Source organism: Mobula hypostoma, chromosome 8 (genome assembly GCF_963921235.1).
Source record: "Mobula hypostoma chromosome 8, sMobHyp1.1, whole genome shotgun sequence".
Lineage (NCBI taxonomy): Eukaryota > Metazoa > Chordata > Chondrichthyes > Myliobatiformes > Myliobatidae > Mobula > Mobula hypostoma.
Window position 1 is genome coordinate 141330495 of NC_086104.1, and position 22109 is coordinate 141352603.

A 22109-nucleotide genomic window follows, 5' to 3' on the forward strand; every position below is an offset into this window, starting at 1 on the left:
TACAGTAGCTCTGGTTTTAATAAAACATTGGGATATTGTCACATGCTCCAAAACTTTCTATATCACAAGAAAATTATTTTAATTATATATGTTCAGAAACAGGGTTTCATTTCCAATTCTATAACATCCTAACTCCTGCACCTTCATTTCCAACTTCACTTTGTGACGGGTCCACTCTTGCGTATAAACTGAAATATATAGTACTGTGTAAAAGTCTCAGATACCCTAGCTATATGAAGTAAATAGCTGAGAACTTGCTTTACTTCACTCCTCCCCCTCTCTTTGTTTCACTTGTACTTCTTCCTCCCCTCCCCACACCTACTTGCTCTGACCTAATCTTTTTACCAGTCCTGATGAAGGGTCTCAGCCTGAAGCACCGACTGTTTACTCTTTTCCACAGATGCTACCTGACCTGCTGAGTTCCTCCAGCATTTTGTGTGTGTTGCTATGATTTCCAGCACCTGCAGATTTTCTCGTGTTTGGGACATTACAAAATGACTGCCAACAGACTATGATCAACATGTAGGAAGATAAAACAAATTCAACTCCTTTCTTATCTGAATAAGAACCAATTTATAATCATGTTTTAACTCCTGTTTGATTGTTTTGTGCGAAATCAAACATTTAAGCTTAATAAAAGCTTTAATTCTGCATGAATGAAGCAAAATAATTTCAAACAGAAGGATGAACAAACTAATTTCCCAGCAAGGTTACTTTCATTTAGGAAAAAAAAACTCTCAATGTATGCAAATAATTTCAGATTAACTAAATAATTATTGATTTCCAGCAGATTCTGATTACCCTTGGAAAATACCTGCTTCACTTTTAAATTTGTACTCCACTGCTCCTTATTGTGTTTTTTTTTCCTCTATGGTTTCAATTCTAATTAATCTGCTGCCTGGAAGATGCTCTTAAGACTGGTGCATAGATGCAGAAATGTGTATCAAGACTGCAGTCATGGCACTCATACATATTGGTGCACAGAGAAAGATAGCACTGATGGGATGAAAGACTTTGGTTTGAAACTTGTCAGGAATAGTGTGGCCATCAAAAAGGGACCAGCAATGAAACCCATCTCCTACCATTCTAACATCCCAGCAGTCACAAACTGAGCAAAATATCTTGAACACCAAACCAGGCAAAGGCAGTAAGTGAAGTTATGGTAGGATTATATAGTTTAAATATGAATAACAAAGATTAGAAAATGCTATATCACCATGATATTGCAAATTTAATGTCTTTAATCTTTTTGAGCTTTCCAGACAACCTTTCCCTTAACTTTAACACAAATTTTGCTTTACTAATAGTATGCTTGCTTCTCACGATGCATTAAAAGGATTTGACCGAACAAAGCATTTTGGAAACTTATCCTAATTTGTTTCAGTGTTCAAGTATTAATGCAGTGCTCACAAGAAACTGCAGTGGAAACAAACTGAAAAATGTGGCAGTATATACTTATTAGGCAGTGCATCTCGCTGGAGTATTTGGAGTTATCTGGAATTGTGAAGTTCCCATCACAGATTGCAACCTGGCTTTCTCCGAATGGTAGTGTAAAAAAGCAGAGTTTGTACAGTAAGCATCCAAGTGCCTGAAAAAGAAAGCAATATAATTACCAGAAGCCAAATGGCAATGGAAAAAGTTCAGATCGTTAGACTTGGTTTGACATCTACCAGTTACTTGCCGGCCTTTCAGCAATTGTTCTTGCATCAAAATTGTTTTGGAATTAAAGTTGACTAAACTCCAGCAAAGGGGCCTTCTACAAAACCAGTTCTGAAAGTAGTTGTTAAATTGACTGCAGATGTACTCAAAAAAAAATGTTACTATCAGTTACTTAGCTCCAGTATTCACCCTTGATCAATATGAAGATCTTTATCATGAGTATAATGATACCATGCTATATATAAGCAGATTTAGGCCATTCAGCCAATTGCGTCTGCTCTGCCATTCAAAAATGGGCAATTTATTTTCCCCTCAACCCCTTTCTTCTACCTTCTCCCTGCAGCCTTTGAGACACTTACTAATCAAGAAACTATCAAACTCTGCTTTAAATATACCCAATGATTTGACCTCCACAGCCTCTGTGGCATTGATTTCCACAGATTTATCATCCTCTGGCTAAATAAATTCCTCTTCATCTCTGTTCTAAAGAGATTTCCTAGTATTTGGAGACTGTGTCTTCTGGTTCCAGACTCCCCCACCTCAACCTGAACATTTCTTTCTCCCCCCGACTCTTACACTGACTTCTATAACATCAGAAATGACATCGTTCAGTTAAGATACCTGTCTACTTAATAATGCCATCCAAATGGCATGTTCTGACAAGATGGCCTCAATAAGTTGATTTTTACTAGTTCAGCCTCACTATACAAGTCACAAGTGGAGGATGACGTTATCAAGTGTTATCTTTTCTGAGATGTTATATTAATAATGTTAGGAAAAAAGCAAACTATTCCTGTTAATAATTATCTGTAATTAACCATTATAATTATGCACAGCTAGATCTTTAGTATTATGGAATGAAGAACCTGGTCAACTTTGATAGTCGGAGAACTTATTAAGTTCCTTTTCAACAAACTTCCTTACTCTACAGATGTAAACTCTACAAACTCAGGCATGAATCCTTTCCATGTCATGGCATTTATTTGAAATCATTAGAAATGTTGTATTATTCATCAGTAGTACTTTATAACTGCTAAGGCAATAATAAAAGGCAGAAACATAAATCTGAATGTCCTCATTGCACCTCAAGCTGAATATCTTTCTCTCCCTGAATGTTGCACTGATTTCCATATCATCAGTTACCTCTCAGCTATCTGCCCACTGAACTGGATGTAAAAGATTGCAGGGAAATATTTGACGAGCACCAGGCAGATGACCTGGTCAATATTGTTTCTTATCCAGCAGGAGAGTGTGAGTTGCTGGAATACTTTTATATTGAGCTGTTCAATTCTTTCATACTGTGAGCACTGTAAACACAGAACTGTTGGGGCTCTTGGCTGTAAATATACTATTTGCCAGATTTTAACTCTTCAAAAATGGCTTTACTTTACTTCATTGGTCATCCAGTTAACTGACATTCATCATCATCATCATCATTATGTTCCATGTCGTTTGATGTGGGCAATTGTAGTCAGTGGCCATGATTGTTCTTTGCAAATTTTTCTACAGGAAGTGGTTTGCCATTGCCTTCTTCTGGGCAGTGTCCATACAAGGTGGGTGACCCCAGCCATTATCAATACTCTTTGGAGATTGTCTGCCTGGAGTCAGTGGTCGTATAACCAGGACTTGTGATATGCACCAGCTGCTCATATGACCATTCACCACCCATGGCTTCAAGTGACCCTGATTTGGGGGGGGGGGTGCAGCTGTTATACCTTTACCAAGGGTAGGCTAGCAGAAGGAAGGAGAACCTTACATCTCCTTTGTTAGAGACGTTATATCAAACCTGCCACCCATTAACCAACATTATGAATTGAACAAATGCAAGTTTGCACTGTTGCTAATATGGTGAAAACCAGTCATGTTAAAGTATTGGCATGTCTAAATCTTCCCATTACATCAACGGCGCACAATCAGGAAATGCCTAAGCAAATATTCCCTTTTATGCAAGCACTCTCATTCATAATATGAGACACTAATTGGTTTTCCTCTACTCACCCATATGTCAGCCTTTGTGGTGATAGCTTTACCACAGTATAGGTTTACCATCTCAGGAGCTCGGTAGGACAGAGTTGTATACCTGAGTAATACAAAGAGTAGGGCTGAAGGCTTCAGCTTCTAATTTGAGTTTAACCTGCATTTAGTTCATCAGGATACACAACAACTTACTTTTATTATTAAAGACACAAGAGATTGCAGATGCTACAATCTGGAGTAATAAATTATATGCTGGAGGAACTCAGCAGGTCAAGCAATATCTGCAAGGGGAAACGAATTGTCGATATTTTGAGTTAAAAGCCTGCATCAGAAAGCAGCTTGACCTGCCGGTTTCCTCCAGCAGATTGCTTATTAACTTTTATTATTCTAGTTAGGTTCACTTGGTGTCTTTAAAGATGCCTCCATCTAAGTAATATTATTATTTCTGTTTATTTCTATCTACACAAACTGATTCTCTAAGAAAAACACAAGTTAGCTCCGTGGTCTGTTAAAATGAACTTCTATCGAACTAACAGTTGAGGAGACTCAAAGCATTACTTGATCAAGGGCAAAGTTATTCTCAATTGTCCTTAAAAAATGTCTGTTTCCAATCAACTCCAATCAGATTAGCAGGACAATCAGATTTTTGATTTACTTCTGTGGTCTGTGACTTCAGTTCAAAGCAATTTGATTGATAAATGACATAGCCACTGAGGCTATGTTATATAAATTCAAGGCTTTCTTTACAGTGCAACCCTGCAATGGGGACAGACAAATCAGACACGCTAAAGCATGTAGTTTTTAGATTTTAGGAATCAAAAGGGCAAACTTTATTGTTACAATAAACCATGGGATTTACATAATCAATCTTTAATCTCTTAATTTAAAGAAGGGTCCCAGGATATGGCCACAGATGTGATACATAATGCATTTTCAATTAAGATTGCTTAATGTCATCTTGTGAATGACTAACACGTACACTGATGATCCTTTTCGTGAGGTTGGGGATGTTATGATCCACAGGTTCTTCAGAAGTCAAGAATGAGGCATAAAACTTGCAGTTATGGCTGTTTTACTAGGTGTTCATAACAAATAAATTGCAATAACCAAAGCAACACACACAAAATACTGGAGGAACGCATCAGGTCAGGCAGCATCTATGGAAATGAATAAACAGTTGATGTTTCGGGCTGAGGTCCTTCATCGGAGCTGGAAAGGAAGGGGGTAGCAAACAGAGAGTGGAGAGGGATAAAGATGTGTTTAGTGGTAGGTCCTTTGGAAGATGGTATTAAGCTGCAGAGAATGATGTGCTGGACGCGGAGGCTCATGGGGTGGTAGGTAAGGACAAGAGGAACTCTATCACTGTTAAGGGGGCAGGAAGATAGCGTGAGGGCGGATGTCCAGGAAATGGAAGAGATGCGGGTAGGGAGCAGCATCAATGGTGGAGGGAGGGAAACTTCATTCTTTGAAGAAGGAGGACACCTCTGTTGTCCTGGAAAGGAAAGCTTCTTTCTGGGAACAGATGTGGCGGAGATGAAGAAACTGAGAAAAGGGTGAGGGGACTCTCAGGTTGGAGGAACAACACCTTATGCCATCAACAGGAGCATCTCCAATTTTTGGTAATTTTTCTTCTTCCCCTTCCCTTTTCAAATCTCTTCTCTGGGCCCCCTCTTACCTCTTCGCTTCTTCTCATCTGCCTATCACCTCCCCCTGATGCCCCTCCTCTTTCCCTTTCTCCCATGGTTCACTCTCCTCTCCTATCAGAATCCTTCTTCTCCAGCCCTTTACCTTCTCCAGCTATCACCTCCTAGATTCTTACTTAAACCCTCCTCCTACACCCACGTGGCTTCACCTATCACCTTCTAGCATGTATTCCTTCCCCTCCCCCCACATTCTGGCTTCTATCCCTTCCTTTCCAGTTTGAAACATCGACTGTGGATTCATTTTCACAGCTGCTGCCTGGCCTGCTGAGTTCCTCCAGCATTTTGTGTGTGTTGCTCTGGATTTCCAGCATCTGCAAAACCTCTTGTGTTAATAACAATAACCAACTTACGCCACTGTAGAAGGAGAGTGTGAAGCGAGAGAACAAAGAAACAAGAGGTCATGGTCACCTTATGCTAAAAATGAACTCAGACTAAACACATACTGTAAGAGACATTCCATTGATAAGGAACAACCTATGACACAGGCTACAGAGAAACTACTAGAAATATACAATACTAGCTGACTACAATTACTGGACAATTACATAACAGTGATTATATAAAAATATAAGCAAGCATAAAGAAAATTAAACTACAAAAAAACACAATTTAGACTCTAATCCAACCAAAACCAAATCTGATTTTATTATCATGAGTGCTCAGGTACTGTAAAGATCTGTTAACTGAGCACATTCAGGACTTTGGTGGTGCCAGATTGGCATATCTTCCACGCTACTGAATGTTATTAAATTCTGGACAGATGCCAGTAGATTGAAAAATCACAAATGTGTCCCCAAGTTCAAGAAGAGGGAGACAAAAGGCAGGGAACCATGGGCCAGCTATCCTACATTTGATGTCAACAAGGAGCTGAGATCTATGATTAAGGAAGAAATAAAGAAAGAGAACTGAAGCAAACAAAATGAATTAACATACTTTAGGACAATCACATTTGACAAATTTGCTGGAGTTCTTCCATGATGCATAAGCAGATGAGAGAACTTGTAGTATATTTGATTTTCCAGAAGGCTTTTGAGAAAGTGTCACAGAGAAGGCTCACGGCATCGGGGAAGATGTGCTCACATAGGTTTAAGACCGCTTTGCTCAGAAAGTGTCAGAATAGATGTTTTATTTTCAGCCTGGAAAGACTGCGCCAAAGACCAGTTCCTGACTGGCCTTCATTTGTTAATGAGATGTAGGAGGGACAGAGTGTAGATACCCAAATTTATGGAAAGCACAATAATATGTGGGAGGACATGCTATAATGGGGAAGTCTGGACTCTGACAGGATATGAACAGGTTGAGTAACTGAGCAAAACTTTTTAAATGAAGCTTAATGTAGAAAAATGTCATGCATTTCACTGAAGAGAATCAAAAGGCAAACATTATTGAAATGGAGAAAGACTACAAATAAGTGGAGTAGCTGATTCCAGGAATAAATAAATAATAATTAAATAATAAATAAATTAAATAATAAATAATTCTTGTGAATAAAATGCAAACATTTGGAATATAGATGCAGCCAGTCATTAGGAAGGCAAATAATGTATCGGCCCATATTGAAAAGGGGATAGAGCAGAGAAACAGAGAGTCATTATTACAACACTATATTATGTTGGTGAGGCCACAGTGTACAGTGTTCATCACCATATTTAAAAGCCATGCTAGCAGTGGAGGCAGTCCGGAAATGATTTACTAAGTTAGGTCCTGGGATGAAATAATTACCCTATCAGAAATGGTTAAAAAAGTTCTTTGGAGTTTAGAAGAATGGGGGTCATCTTACTGAAACACACAAGATTCTATGGGGGCATGACAGGGAAGATGTTCAGATGTTTCCATGACAGAGACTACCCAAAGGGGACATGGTTACAAGGTAAGAGGGCAGTCATTTAAAACTGAGCTGCCTCCCAAAGGGTAGCAAATATTTCTAAGTCTCTACCTTGACAGGTTATGAAAGCCAGATCACTTTAAGAGGAGGAACACTGACTCAACACCCCCGCAGCCCCCCCCCCCCCGCCTCCACCAGTAGTCTAGGAATTAGGACTCTGTGGAACTGGCATAAAATAGAATGGGGGCAGGTCACTCATCATCATACTGAATAGCTGGAAAGGCTTAAGAAGTTGGGTGTCCTAGTCCTGATTCTACTTTTTTATATTTTTGTGTATTATAGACATGTTGCCTTAAATGTGTCTTTTAATATATGGTAATAAGTAACAGCATTTTGAAATAGAAAATGTAACCTATCCAATGGAATTCATAAAAGAGAGAACTTCTCTAAGCACCTTACATCCATCAGCCAAATATATTTTCTCTTTGAAGGAACTTACAGAAACATGCTAGGAATTACTATTTATATCAAATGTGCTTTTTAACAAGTCTGCAGATATTTTTGTCCTTCTACACCTATGAGATCATAATTGGCTTCATGATCTGCGTCCTTCTGTTTTATTAACATGTTTTTTTTGGTTTCATCTGAGCTTTGGCAGTGGAACAACATACCAAACTTTCCTTTGATCGGTTTTTGTCTTCCATTCTTTACCTTAGTTGAGAATAATTTTGGAAAATATCTCTTAGAAACCTACTTTGGATCAGCATGACATTTTCCTCTTGTGCTTTAGTCTCAATATTTTATGGATATGTTAGAAAAAAAATCTCTATGAATTAATTTAAATGAAGACGACATTGTGATAACTTTAGGGCAAGCCGAAATGGATGTTACTTGGTCATTTTGATCGATACTCGTTGTTCTGAGTTAAGCATGATAAGTTTTATGCTTATAATTTGCACTAACTATGCTTCACTACATAATTTTACATAAATTAATTACAGAAAGTATATTTTCATGAGTAAATTGCTTTAGTAATACAATTGGATTAGGCCATCGGTTAATCAGGGCAGCTGCTTATTTTGGAACAACTCAAGAACAAAAACTAATTGAGAAAATAGCTGGTATTCCCTTCATTTATTTAGGAAACTATGTGCTTAATTGGGGCAGGAGACAGTTGTGCTGTGTTTGTGCTTAAAAAGCAGTAACATTTGTCACTGACAGTTGGCAATAAATAAGCGGTAAGGCAACTTAAAACTGTTTTGCTCACTACAGTTTCAAACATTCAGACCTGGAAATGCCAGAAACGGCTGGGAGTGAAAATGAAATTATTTCAGTACTTCAACAAGTTAGGAACTATGAAGAATTTGAACATATAGACAATCATCTTGAATGTTACCTTTGGTTCCCACTGGACACTCAGCTCTCTCCTGTGGCTTCAATTAGCTGTTGCATGCGGCAGTGGCCACACTCCTGTACACAGCTTCAACAGGTGAGCTAAACCAGGTGAGGGTAACCAGCGGGTCTCATAACTGGTGAGGTAGGAATAATGCCTGTCCTAGCATGCAAAGTCAGCTCCCGTGCTCTGGGCAGATAAGATCTACAGTGAGATCCAAAGGCCAAGAAGGTGGTTCTGTATTGCTACAAGGAGAACAAAGGGCATGACGAGGAACGGAAGTCATGGTCACCCACTGCAACCAGGGAAGATCCCCGTACCCTGGAGTCGGACTTCCAAGGTTGAGAGAGTGGAACTGCCCCAGTGCAATGGATTTTACACTTTAAAAACTCTCCTGCATAAGGTTCCTGTCACTGTCAGATATGACTGCAAATCACCAGTAGTATTGGTTGTGTTCTATGTTCTGTTTTTCATTTAAATACATAATTTATTACTCAGTTAAATGATAGTTTGTCTTTCTTATACCTTTTTAACTATTTCCATGAAACTTCGGCTAATTGGGGCAGGTGCTTAATTGGGCCAAATGGCACTGATCCCGATGTATCACATTTAACCAGAATCCACTGTATATGGATTGGCTGCTGGGAGCCGTAGGCCCCTCTTTACCTCCATTTCATTGTTGTTATTAAATAATGTTTAAAAAAAAAATGTAAGGAGGAAACTACTTATCCTTGTCTTTGCTTTCGATTAACCTACTGAACAATGAATGCAAGCGATACTGTAAGAATCACATTTTTCTGACTCATTCCCTCCATTCAATGGCCCCACCCAAGCCAGTAAACATAGGTTGCCGGATCATGGGAAGAACAGAGCTAAAGAACCTTAGTATGTAAGCTGGGAATGAGATATCAAACCAGCCTTGTGAGTCACAGTATTTGTAACATGGGTCATGATACACATTATTAAACCAGCTCACTGCTCTTCAGATGACATAGAAGATTCTTGATTTGAGAATAGCTCAGTGCATGATCACAAAAAGCAAGCCTGCTATACCATTATTCTGTGCACATTTGTCTGCTAATTTGGAATTGTTGACTGAAAAACAAATGTGAATAGCATTTTCGAGCTAAACAAAATTTTCACGAGGCTACAAAACTTCCTGATACTTTCCACAGCTGAACATAGCTAAAGCAAAGCAAATAAGCTTTATTACAAGAATGTCCTTTAGTTTGGTAACTAAATAAAATAAATGCTCTTCAAGTTGGAGGTGTGTGTTGGGGGTGGAGGTGATTGTTGTTCTGGAGGAGGAAATCACAATTATTGTGGAATCTCAGTGCGCTTATAACATGCACTTAATTGCACCATTTGACTCGTATCCTAAGAATGCACCCAACAGTGATACTGTCATGCAATTAACCATTAGTACTTAACCCTATTGTTCAGCCTTTATTAGACACAACTTGCTTTAGGAAGAAAACCTATAAATGTAGACTTCCAGTGGATATAATTAGAAGATTACACGTGCCAACCATTAATAAATTACCAAAACTCTAATGACACAGATTGACAGCTCAACCTTCTTCCAAATTCAATTACTCAGCAGGAGCAGCAAATTGCTTCACATGTATATTCAAGTACGATTTCGCTTGAAGGAATACTTAAGATACTCATTGGTTATGAGACACAGTAAAAGACAAGGAAAAATTAAGACATCATTGCTCTCATTAAGTGTCACCAAAATTAAATACAGAACAATAAATTAAATATATGGAAAACAATACTCGAGGGAAGTCTGTGCCACAACTAATTCTTATTAACGCATTGCTGCATCAGGATTGCCATCCACATTTGGGAAAAATGCCAGCTCCTACTTGGTACAATAATTGCGGATCAGAGACAGGTTCAACCTCTACATAATTCAAGTAGGTCTTTTTTCAAACCAGGCTAATGTGCCTACAGAGAGCTGATGATTTTGAACAAACAAAGGGAAGCATCCTTCTTTTTGTTTGTTCTAAATCATAAGCTCTCTGATGATTGAGCTGGCTCAGTTGCAGCACTCTCACCTCTGAGTCAGAAGGTTATAGGCTGTGTCTACTCTCTGAGATGAGCACAATAGCCTAGCCTACCAGTTTAACACAGTACTGAGGGAAGGCTACATATTCCAAGATAGTATCTTTATGTTGAGATATTAAACCAAGGCCACATATGCTTTCCAAGATAAAGGATCACATGGCTGTATTCTAAAGCCTAATCATCATCAATAATCAGAATGACTGGTCAGTGGTGCACTGCTATCTGTGGCAACTTGCTGGGTAATATCACATTTCAAAAGGTTTGATGTTAATTTACATTTAAAACAACTTGATTTCATCCAAGGTTCTCAAGGTCCTAAAGGTCCTACATTCAAGGCTCGGTCTTTATGGCTAAGAACTAATTTTATATTGTTGAACAATAATTATTTGCATGGGATTCTTGCCCAGGACTTTGCAATCTTGCAATTGCTTTGACAAAACGGTAAAACAATATAGAACACCATAGAACAGTGCAGGACTGCACAGGCCACTCAGCCCACAAGGCTGTAACCAATCTTGATGCCAAATTATATTTATAGTCTTCTTCCTGTGTATCATCCATATTCCTCCATTCCCTTCATATCATGTCTAAAAGCCTTTTAAATGCTACCAGACTGCCTGATTCCAAACTGTCCCTAGTATCTTATTGTTGGCATTTACCACTCTCTGCATAAAAAAACTTGCCCCTCATATCACCTTATCCTTCGATGCTCTAGGGAGAACAAGTCAAGTTTATCCAACCTTTCCTTTTAGCTCTCTGATCCAGGCAGCATCCTGGTAAACCTCTTCTGTACCATCTCCACAGTCTTTCTATAATGGGGCAACAAGTTGTTTTTGACTATAATATACACTGTTCCCCGAAGCTAAATGGGAGTATAAGATGTTAACAGCACAGGAACAGGTATTTCTACCTATGGAAACCTCCTCATACTGATCTTCATTCAACCCTGTCAACATACAGTGCATTCTATTGCTTTCTCAGTCATTTCTCATACTGCTTTTTATTGGGATAGTTCACTGTATCTTTTTTGCTAGCTTTGATATCAACTTTGCAATCCTGCTTATTAACCAATATTCTTATATCCTTTTCAATAATACGGAATCGAGAATGATTCAAAGTATTCATAAATGCAGTCTAATCAAATTTACAGTAAATATGTATTTCAGTTTTTGTCCTACATCATATCTCGCTTTCACAATTTCAGTACTGGTAAGTAGCTACTTCCTCACCAGCACAATGCACGGCATCACCAATGCATAGAAATGCAAACCAGTACACCTGGTTAAGTATGTTTGTAACATAACAATTTCTGGTGTAATGTTTACTAGAGGGGTGTTATTCTGTATGATACAAAGATTCGAAGATTATTTAATTATCAAAGAATGAATGCAGTAGCCTCCAGGAGGACCACAACCTTGTCCTAGCATTTGGAGGCTTGTGTGAATCATGCCCCAGAGAGCTAAGTTGGCTGTAGTCAGAGTTTTATGCTTTGGCTCTTGGTAGGGTCACACATGCAGCAACAACCTTGCACTCAACATCAGTAAAACGAAAAGAGCTGATTGTGGACTTCAGGAGGGATAAGACGAAGGAACACATGCCAATCCTCATAGAGGGATCAGTAGTGGAGGGAGTGAGCAGTTTCAAGTTCCTGGGTTTCAAGATCTCTGAGGACCTAACCTGGTCCCAATGTATCCATGCAGTTATAAAAAGGGCAAGACATCGACTATACTTCATTAGGAGTTTGAAGAGATTTGGTATGTCAACAAATACACTCAAAAACTTCTATAGATGTACCATGGAAAGCATTCTGGCTCACTGCATCACTGTCAGGTATGGAGGGGACTACTGCATAGGACCGAAATGAGTTCTAGAGGGTTGTAAATTTAGGTGGCTTCATCTTGGGTACTAGCCTAAAATGTACCCAGGACATCTTCAAGGAGCGGTGTCTCAGAAAGGCAGCGTCCATTGTTAAGGACCTCCAGCACCCAAGGCATGCCCTTTCTCACTGTTACCATCAGGTAAGAGGTACAGAAGCCTGAAGGCACATACTCAGCAATTCAGGAACAGCTTCTTTCCCTCTGCCATTCCTAAATGGACATTGAACCCATGAACACTACCTTACTTTTAAAATATTTATTATTTCTGGTTTTTGCACGATTGTAATCTATTAAATAAATGTATACTGTCATTGATTTACTTATCTATTTGTTATTACTATTATTTTTTTCTTCTTCTATATTATGTATTGCATTGAATTGTTGCTGCTAAGTTAACAAATTTCATGACACATGTCGGTGATAATATACCTGATTATGATTCTCATGTGCCAAACAGGTCAAAAGTGGTCCACCAGTCCTCCAGGTTCAAGGGTTCAGCTCAGGGTTAACAACAAAACTGTACGGAAACAGCACTGAAACATAGAAACATAGAAAATAGGTGCAGGAGTAGGCCATTCGGCCCTTCGAGCCTGCACTGCCATTCAGTATGATCATGGCTGATCATCCAACTCAGAACCCTGCACCAGCCTTCCCTCCATACCCCCTGATCCCTTCAGCCACAAGGGCCATATCTAACTCCCTCTTAAATATAGCCAATGAACTGGCCTCAACTGTTTCTGTGGCAGAGAATTCCACAGATTCACCACTCTCTGTGTGAAGAAGTTTTTCCTAATCTCGGTCCTAAAAGGCTTCCCCTTTATCCTCAAACTGTGACCCCTCGTTCTGGACTTCCCCAACATCGGGAACAATCTTCCTGCATCTAGCCTGTCCAATCCCTTTAGGATTTTATACGTTTCAATCAGATCCCCCCTCAATCTTCTAAATTCCAACGAATATAAGCCTAGTTCATCCAGTCTTTCATCATATGAAAGTCCTGCCAACCCAGGAATCAATCTGGTAAACCTTCTTTGTACTCCCTCTATGGCAAGGATGTCTTTCCTCAGATTAGGGGACCAAAACTGCACACAATACTCCAAGTGTGGTCTCACCAAGGCCTTGTACAACTGCAGTAGTACCTCCCTGCTCCTGTACTCGAACCCTCTTGCTATAAATGCCAGCATACCATTCGCCTTTTTCACTGCCTGCTGTACCTGGCACTTTCAATGACTGGTGTATAATGACAACCAGGTCTCGTTGCACCTCTCCTTTTCCTAATCGGCCACCATTCAGATAATAATCTGTTTTCCTGTTTTTGCCACCAAAGTGGAAAACTTCACATTTATCCACATTAAATTGCATCTGCCATGAATTTGCCCACTCACCCAACCTATCCAAGTCACCCTGCATCCTCTTAGCATCCCCCTCACAGCTAACACTGCCGCCCAGCTTCGTGTCATCCGCAAACTTGGGAGATGCTGCATTTAATTCCCTCATCCAAGTCATTAATATATATTGTAAACAACTGGGGTCCCAGCACTGAGCCTTGCAGTACCCCACTAGTCACTGTGTGCCATTCTGAAAAGGTCCCGTTTATTCCCACTCTTTGCTTCCTGTCTGCCAACCAATTCTCTATCCACATCAATACCTTACCCCCAATACTGTGTGCTTTAAGTTTGCACACTAATCTCCTGTGTGGGACCTTGTCAAAAGCCTTTTGAAAATCCAAATATACCACTCTGCATGTGAGTGCAATGGAATTTTTGAGTCTCCACCCAGGACTTGTATGGCTGACAGGAGAGAAAACAAGAGGAAGCTACTACCACATTGAAGGAAGCCCAGAACACCTCCAGAAATGGAGGACCTTCATTGTTGCCCTAAATGCCAATGACGTGACAGGGTGTAAATAATGTATGCAGTGTACAACCCTGGGATTCATCTTCCCTGCAGACAGCCATGAAACAAAGAAAACCATGAAACCCACTCAAAGGAAACAACAATCCCCCACCCCTACATGAAGAAAAAAAATTGTGCAACTGCACCAAAAAAAGAGCAGAAAAAACACAGAATGTCAAATACAAAATTGAAGAGAGTCCAAGCATATTCAATTTAGCTCAATGTTCATTATCTGCAGGCCAGTGGCCTGGTTAGAAAACTGGAATTGCATTTTACAAGTATTAGTATTTGAGTGCAATAGGCAAGGTGCTTTTATCATTTTTGATTGTGTAAAAAGTAATTAAGCTCCTGCTCAGAAAAAAATAATCAGTGACAATGAGTCTTCAGGAAAGCTACTACAATCACGTCAAAAATAAAATAAAAGTTCTGCAACTTTTGTACTTTTGTGGATTTTATTTGATGGTGTTTAGTACTGTAATCAATTACAGTACTAATCTGAGGAAAGACATCCTTGCCATAGAGGGAGTACAAAGAAGGTTCACCAGATTGATTCCTGGGTTGTACAAGAATCAATCACTGAAAATATGAACAGTCAGGGGACTTCAAAAAATTATGCAAAGGTATTAGTCTACATGTATTGTAATTCCTTCATGATTACTCCTAAACATAGTACAAGGTCATGAGAAGGTCACTGATAATCCAACAGAATATTTAGATGGTTATCAGAACTCTGTTTAAAAAGGCAGTTTTTAATCAATCATTTCAATGGCAATTAGGGGTGGTCAATAAACATAGGCTTTCAGTTGTGCTTACAGCCCTTGACTAAATAATTTATCCAAGTCCTCTGAATCTATCTTGTTAGTACTTCTTGCTGACTCAATGTAAAATGTGTATCATTAATATTCATGCCACTTTGATCAACTTGAAGCCATCCATCTCGTCCATGACCAGCTTGATCTTTTGCATGCTGGAGCTGAAAAAGTCATTGCTGGAATTATTTCATCTGAGGCAACAGGACGATCTTTGAAGTTAGGACAAAACTTTCTGAGGCACTTACAACCCTTTAAAGACGATGAATATAGACCAAACACTGCTCACTACCATAAAATTACAGAAAACCTTGAATAAAGACCAAGTAAAGACCCCAGCCTAAAAGGTTTATTGACAATTAAACCTTGGGATCATAAGAATGCCATTATTGTGTAAATAAGATCACGTCAACATGCAAAAACTGCTACAGACATCCAAAATAGCTATCGTTGGCAAGAAAGCGAATAACTGATACTAATAACCCAAAATACCCTTCTGTCTCTGACACAGAATAACTTGTTTCCAGGTATTTGACTGTGAAGCTACATTGAGTCATCTGCAGCTACATCAAGGTGGTGGCCAGCCCTCTCCCTACTTCAACAGCTCACATTCCACAAGGGATTCAGCAGGATACTGTGTGGGCGGAGTCAGATAAAAGCGTCAAATTCCCTTTCCCTCGTGGCTATGATTATTTTAAACAACCTAGAATCAGCACACGAATCAGCTTTCCACAACTACATAAGAACCATTTCTGGATTACTCATGCAGTACAAGAACTGCAACTTTACTAGACCAGATATGTAGGAATACCCACACTTAAAAGACTACAGTATTCAAGATCATAAGGACATAAACATAGTAGTACAATTAGGTTGTTCAGCCCATTGAGTCTGCTCTGCCAATACATCATAGCTGACTTATTATCCCTCGCCACCCTATCCTCCTGCCTTCTCCCCGTGGTCTTTGCCGTCTAACTAATCAAGGATCTATCAACCTCCTCTTTGAATATACCCATTGACTTGGCCTCCACAGCTGTCTGTGACAATGTATTCACAGATTCACCACTCTCTGGCTAAAGAAATTCCTCCTTATTACTGTTTTAAAGAGACATCCTCCTATTCTGAAGCTATGCCCTCTGGTCCTAGACTCCCCCACAATAGGAAACATCCTCTCTACTTCCACGCTATCTTGGCCTTTCAATATTCCATAGGTTTCAAGGAGATCCCACCTCATTCTTCTAAACTCCAGCATGTAAAGGCCCAGAGTCATCAAATACTCCTCATACATTAATCCTTCCAGTCCCAGGATCATTCCCATGAACCTCGTTTGGACTGTCATGATCCCTTCTGGCAATCCCCCACTTTGCCAATTGCCTCAAGAATTGGGCCTCAATCACCTCATCTAGATTCCAATCATTCCCAGGTTCCACTAACTTCACGCAACTGCTTCCCATCAGAAGCGGCAGGATAAAAACCCTGTGACCACAGCAATAAGCTGTCAGTTCGTTGGTCGACTCTAGTGAGAGTAACCTTGTTTCCTGATTCCTGAGAACTGTTAGTTCTAAGCTCCGCATCGTCTCCTGGATACCGGCTCCCCGTTCATGGTGGTGCTAATGCCTAACGACCCTGCCTCAGCACCTGTGTCCTGCACTAGCCACGTCCTTGCAACATGGACCCTCTCCAATGCCACCACATCCTTTCTTGGATAAGGAACCCAAAATTTCCTCAGCCTGAGGAGCCCACATTGCTTGGAAGAATAAAAAAAATATTGTTCATACAATTTTATATCAATTAGTGGCAACCATTTTATCAAAAACAGAAAAACAGACACTTACTTTTTAATTTCATCTTCTACAATGCTGACTCCTTCAACCTGTGGATTCTGGAATTTATTGGTTGCACTTCCAAAGTCACAGAGGACATAGTGCCCTTTGTCATGAAGCAATATATTTTCAACCTATAGAAAAAAAGCACCAATACCTAATAATGAGAAATATTTTTAACTCCCTGGAATAAACATGGATACATTTTTAGTACACTAGGCACATTAATACTCCCCACTTGTCATGTACCCCAGCCTTTCTCAATGCAGTTCTCTGTCTCGCTACAGAAGTTTCAGTTACCAATGGTGTTTTCTTAAATTAGTTGAAGGGAAATGGTCATAATGGACAGGTCACAATTTACTGCCTATTCCTCTTCCTCACAAGGTACTGGTGAACCTCCTTCTAAAACTACTGCTGTACATCTGGTGAAGATACTGTTTGATGATATTGGGTTGTGGATTACAGGAATTAGACCCAGAAATAAAGGAACAGCAATACATTACCATCCAACACAATGTGCGACTTGGAGAGGAGCATGTAGAGAATGGTGCTCCTATGTACTTTGTCACGATAGTGGGAAGGATTCAAGTTGGAAAAATTTGAGGAAACCATCACCTCCATTACCCTACCAAACTGAAGTCAATAACTAGACAAAACAAAAAAAGTCCTCTTCCTAAACCCCAAGGATATAGAAGCCATTTTATGACTCTCTGAGCCCCACTTATTGAAATTGCATACCCCTCTTAGAACAGGGGCTCAAGTTTATAACCACCCAGGTCTACAGCAATCATTGCAAATGCCAACTCATTTATTACAAAATGTAGTTTTTCCAAAAATACATACACTCAAAAAAATCAATATGGACAATTAACATAAAAACAAACTTGTCCATTACGTGGCATGACTCTACTTTGTGCTTACAATAAACCAGTGAGACGGGAAGAACCAAGGCCTTCTAGAGAAAGGTACTGCTTTTGGCTCACATTGTATCACTGCAGGGGTTCCCAACCCGGGGTCTATGGCATAAAAACTGCTGGAAACCCCTACTCTAGGCAGAAAAGAGGTAGTATACAGAACGATGCATGGCCTTGAAGTCAGATTTCAATACACTGGGGTTAGAGTGGGGAGGATATATGGAGGAAATTGGGCAGGGCTTTTTACTCGTGAATTCTTACACAGGATAGCATGGAAAGTAACTCTCATCACATGTTATGACAGAATATTTTATATCTGTCTTTCAGTTATGGAACCACAAAGAGAAAAGCTGTCTGGCAGAACAGTACTTAATGGATTCACTGCAGCAGAGGAGAGTAAGCAGTGTTGCATATCACTGTTTAACACTGCTGCCTATGCATTTCTTAAATGTTTCACAGCTACAAAAAAACTTACTGTACTGACTCTTTTAAAATGTTGCACATACAAAATTATCTTTCCCTTCCTTAAGAGTTTTGCATGCTCACACAAATTTTCTTCAAACATGAACATAACAAACTAACAAGATTAGCTAAAAGTTTCAAAGTTTTATTTAGAGATACAGCGTGGAACAGGGCTGCCCAGCAGCTACCTATTTAACACTAGCCTAATCATTGGACAACTTACAATGACCAATTAGCCTACCAAACAGTAGGTCTTTGGACCGTGGGAAGCAACAGGAGCACCCAGAGGAAACCCACATGGTTCATGGGGAAAATGTACAAACTCCTTAGAGACACCGCCAGGATTAACTCCAAGCTCTGGAACACCCAGAGCTGCAATAGCATCACGTTAACCACTATGCTACCATGGCACCTTAGATAGCATATTCTGCAGAATATTCTACCGAACCCTCCTACGAAGAGCGGACAACCTGATCACCTTTAGATCTCGGTGGATGATGGGGGTCTTGCACTGATGCAACCTTGCGACTGCTTCACAGGTATCACAAAATATCTGCAATACTTCGTTCTCAGTGAATCCTGTTTGTAACCGCTGGTTCATCAGGTTCACCACTTGACCTCCTGCAACAAGAGGTGTATGTTAGTTTAACCCAGTCTCTCAAAGCACAAAAACTGAGCTGAAGCAAACAAATATTTAAACAGAACTACAGAAAACTTTATATACGATACAGGCCAGAGTGTAGAATAAAAAAAAAGATAAATCTGGAGCACATTCTCAAGGTAAGTATAGACATCAATGCAACTAGCAATCTCTAAGTACATCAAAAGCTACACAGAATTTCTTGACCTACTAAGTGCTGTTTGGAGACCAGGGATGAAAACTGGAGTGGATGTGCTTTGACGTACCTAATGACATACCTTGTCTATGTTCGTGACGTCACTCATAATATAACGCTGCATTGATTAGCTTTGGAAATACTAAGATTGTGGAGGGAGTTATGGTTGATGGAGCATTAGGTATAAAATGCACAGGTAAAGTGAAAGCAAAGACCATGAAGTTGTTGAAATTATTTCGTGGTAGCATTAGTTTGTGGCAAAGCCAACCCTCCACTGAACAGCAGGTTGGAATTAACATTGCAATATTGTTGTGAACTATTCTTATCTACCAGACATTCCGCTCAATTCAGCTTTTGGTGTTCAGCTAGCTCCTCCCTGGATGCATTTAACCCCTTCTGTAAAATTAATCCGAGGATAGGCTGGCTTACATCTAAATGTTAAATGAGATGATAAGCAAATTGAAATAAAGAAAGTATTAGTTTATGGGAAATGGTGTAAAACCCTTTCTTAAACAGGCACTTCCAAGACAAATAATCACCCATAGCTTAGTACAGAGATGCTAATTGTGAAAGTAGGACTGTGGTATGGTTGCTAGGTGAACCCTGGGCTGCAGCTAGTCCAACAAAGAGAGTGTGATCCTTTACAAAGGATTTGCAGTGGTTCCACCAAGTACTGAACATCCAAGCCTATGGTCTCTCTCACCAGTCTGCTGACCTATGGAGCAGATGCTGCTTGCCGCCAGCCTGCTCACACTCAGGCTAATGGCCATTGCACAACCGTGAGTCTCACACCTCAGCGCTGATCAGCTATGATGCTCGTTCCAGCTTGCCCAGCACCAGCCCTCACACCGATGGCCAATTCACGGCTTCAGTAATACTGGAGAAAGGCAGGGGTTTGTGCTAGGTTTTCAGCACAGCAATATTGACAATAATGCATTGCGATAAATCTACTGCCATAATGACTATTTTCATCACGAATTGCAATCGCGCTCATTTTTAAACATATCCCAAATGCTAAGAGAAGCAGCAGAGTACATTTCCAAGTCAGAACCAATGTTTAAAATAGAGGGAAACTTGCAGGTGGTGGCTGCCCCATTATATTAAGTGCCAAGAACAGACAGAACAGTACTCTTCGTTTACCATATATTGAGCTCAGCCAGCTACTTAAGTAGATAGGTTCATTAAGATGCATCATCCTAGGTGTTCACACACAAATGCATTCAAAACAGCATGAGGAGAGATATTGAAAGTTCCCTCCATTGCTCTTTCCTATGGTAATAAAGATGAAAATCATAGTAAGAGATGAAGAAGAAAAAGTTCCAGAAATATTTTTTTTTAAATGCTGATTTTATTGTGTATAGAATGCAAGGAGAACAAATGAATTTCTGGTGTTACTTTGTTTTTGCAATCTTCACAGAATCGACAGTTGTAGCCATGGAAACCAGTAATTACGATCCATTGCTTGAAAGAAGCGCAAACATGCTGCACTCCCAAGCGGGATAACAGTGCCTACAATTTTGCACACAGTCAGTTACCAATGTCCGGGTGCTGCAAAGTGTGACCCAAATCTGTGCCAAGGGAACTGAACATGTGAATTCATATCATTACAAATGTGGGCACGTTGCCAATAGCTCCAAGCATTGGCAGAATGATGATTTCTTTACTGTGATAGAGTGCAGTAAAACTCAAAAAAATCTTTTATTTATTTGGAGTTGCTCTTGCGTTGTCCCAGGTACAGAGAAGACAAAATATCGTATCCACATGGAACTTTTTTTTTTAATATCGCAGGTGCTGCCTGGGTTTCTCTCCTCCAGCTCCACTCCACAATATGAATACTTCTGTATTTCTGGGACAACAGAGGAGAACAAATTGGCAAAAAGTTTAGTTTCAAAAGTGTGAGAGAGCCTGAATGTTTCATTTCCATCAGTTTAGTAAGTTTAGTTTCATCATAATATAGGAAATCACAGAAGGACGGCATTGGTTTAAAAAAAATGTGGGAAGAACTACAGTCCTTCAGAACATGATGACTTAAAAATGTGATAGTTCAAGACTGTTAATTCACAAACAACACAAAAAGCAGAAAACATACAGCACTTATACCATTACATAAATATAACCAGATCTAAAACATTTCTTTGATGGGGAGTGAACATTTTGCATCACTTACTTACAGATAACGATCCACATTTTTAAAGGAGGATACCTGGACTTGTCCTTTTCCACAAGGGGTGGCTGACTGAAGAGGAGCCAAATGGAATCTTCCTCCTAATTCTGTATCCACAACCTAAGCTATAATTTAACTATCTTATTCACAAGGTTGCATTAATATTAAGCATATCTTAATTTGTCCCCTTTTCTCTTGCCAGGGTGAGAATGAAAATGGAAGTGCAAGTTTGGTTGTATTAATGCAATTTTTAAGCTTTTACGTGTAATACTGCATTACTATACTTCATTAGGGTTCCTAAGGTTGTCATAGCTGGGGTGGTAGTGAGGATAAGCTCTCACTACCTATAAAGTGCTCCAAATGACATGCATCTCTAACAGCCTCTGACAACCAAGTCCAACTCTTGGCTTAGCTACTAGGCCCGGCGGAACTGTTTCTACTGACAAGAGAAGGCAGACCACTGGCACCTCAAAACCAGTTGCTTCGGGCAGGTGGGGCTTGTCAGCCTTGGTCAGCCCACCTAGGAGAAGAAAAACTCTGATTTTAAACTTCTGCTGCCTTGCGGCCATACCCACCCATGGGAAAGGCTTCGAGACTAAACCCTGAAGAAGAAATCTGGAGTCGGGGTCCTTAAGGCAGTTTGATGTTGTTTACAACTTCACTCTGGCAATCTTTGTGACAACACTGGTGTGAAGCTGTAT

General features: G+C 39.8%; 1 protein-coding gene across 7 annotated transcripts in view; it reads right to left on the reverse strand.

Moving 5' to 3' along the window:
- The window catches only part of aak1b (AP2 associated kinase 1b), a 151338-nt gene that overhangs the window by 87554 nt on the left and 41675 nt on the right, over positions 1 to 22109 (reverse strand). For all 7 annotated transcript variants that reach the window (XM_063056988.1, XM_063056987.1, XM_063056986.1 and 4 more), the window contains exons 4-7: positions 18887 to 19029; positions 17045 to 17166; positions 3658 to 3739; positions 1456 to 1588 (exon numbers count right to left, since the gene is read on the reverse strand). In XM_063056988.1, coding sequence (XP_062913058.1) covers positions 1456 to 1588; positions 3658 to 3739; positions 17045 to 17166; positions 18887 to 19029 — 480 coding nt within the window. The remainder of the gene's footprint in view (positions 1 to 1455; positions 1589 to 3657; positions 3740 to 17044; positions 17167 to 18886; positions 19030 to 22109) is intronic.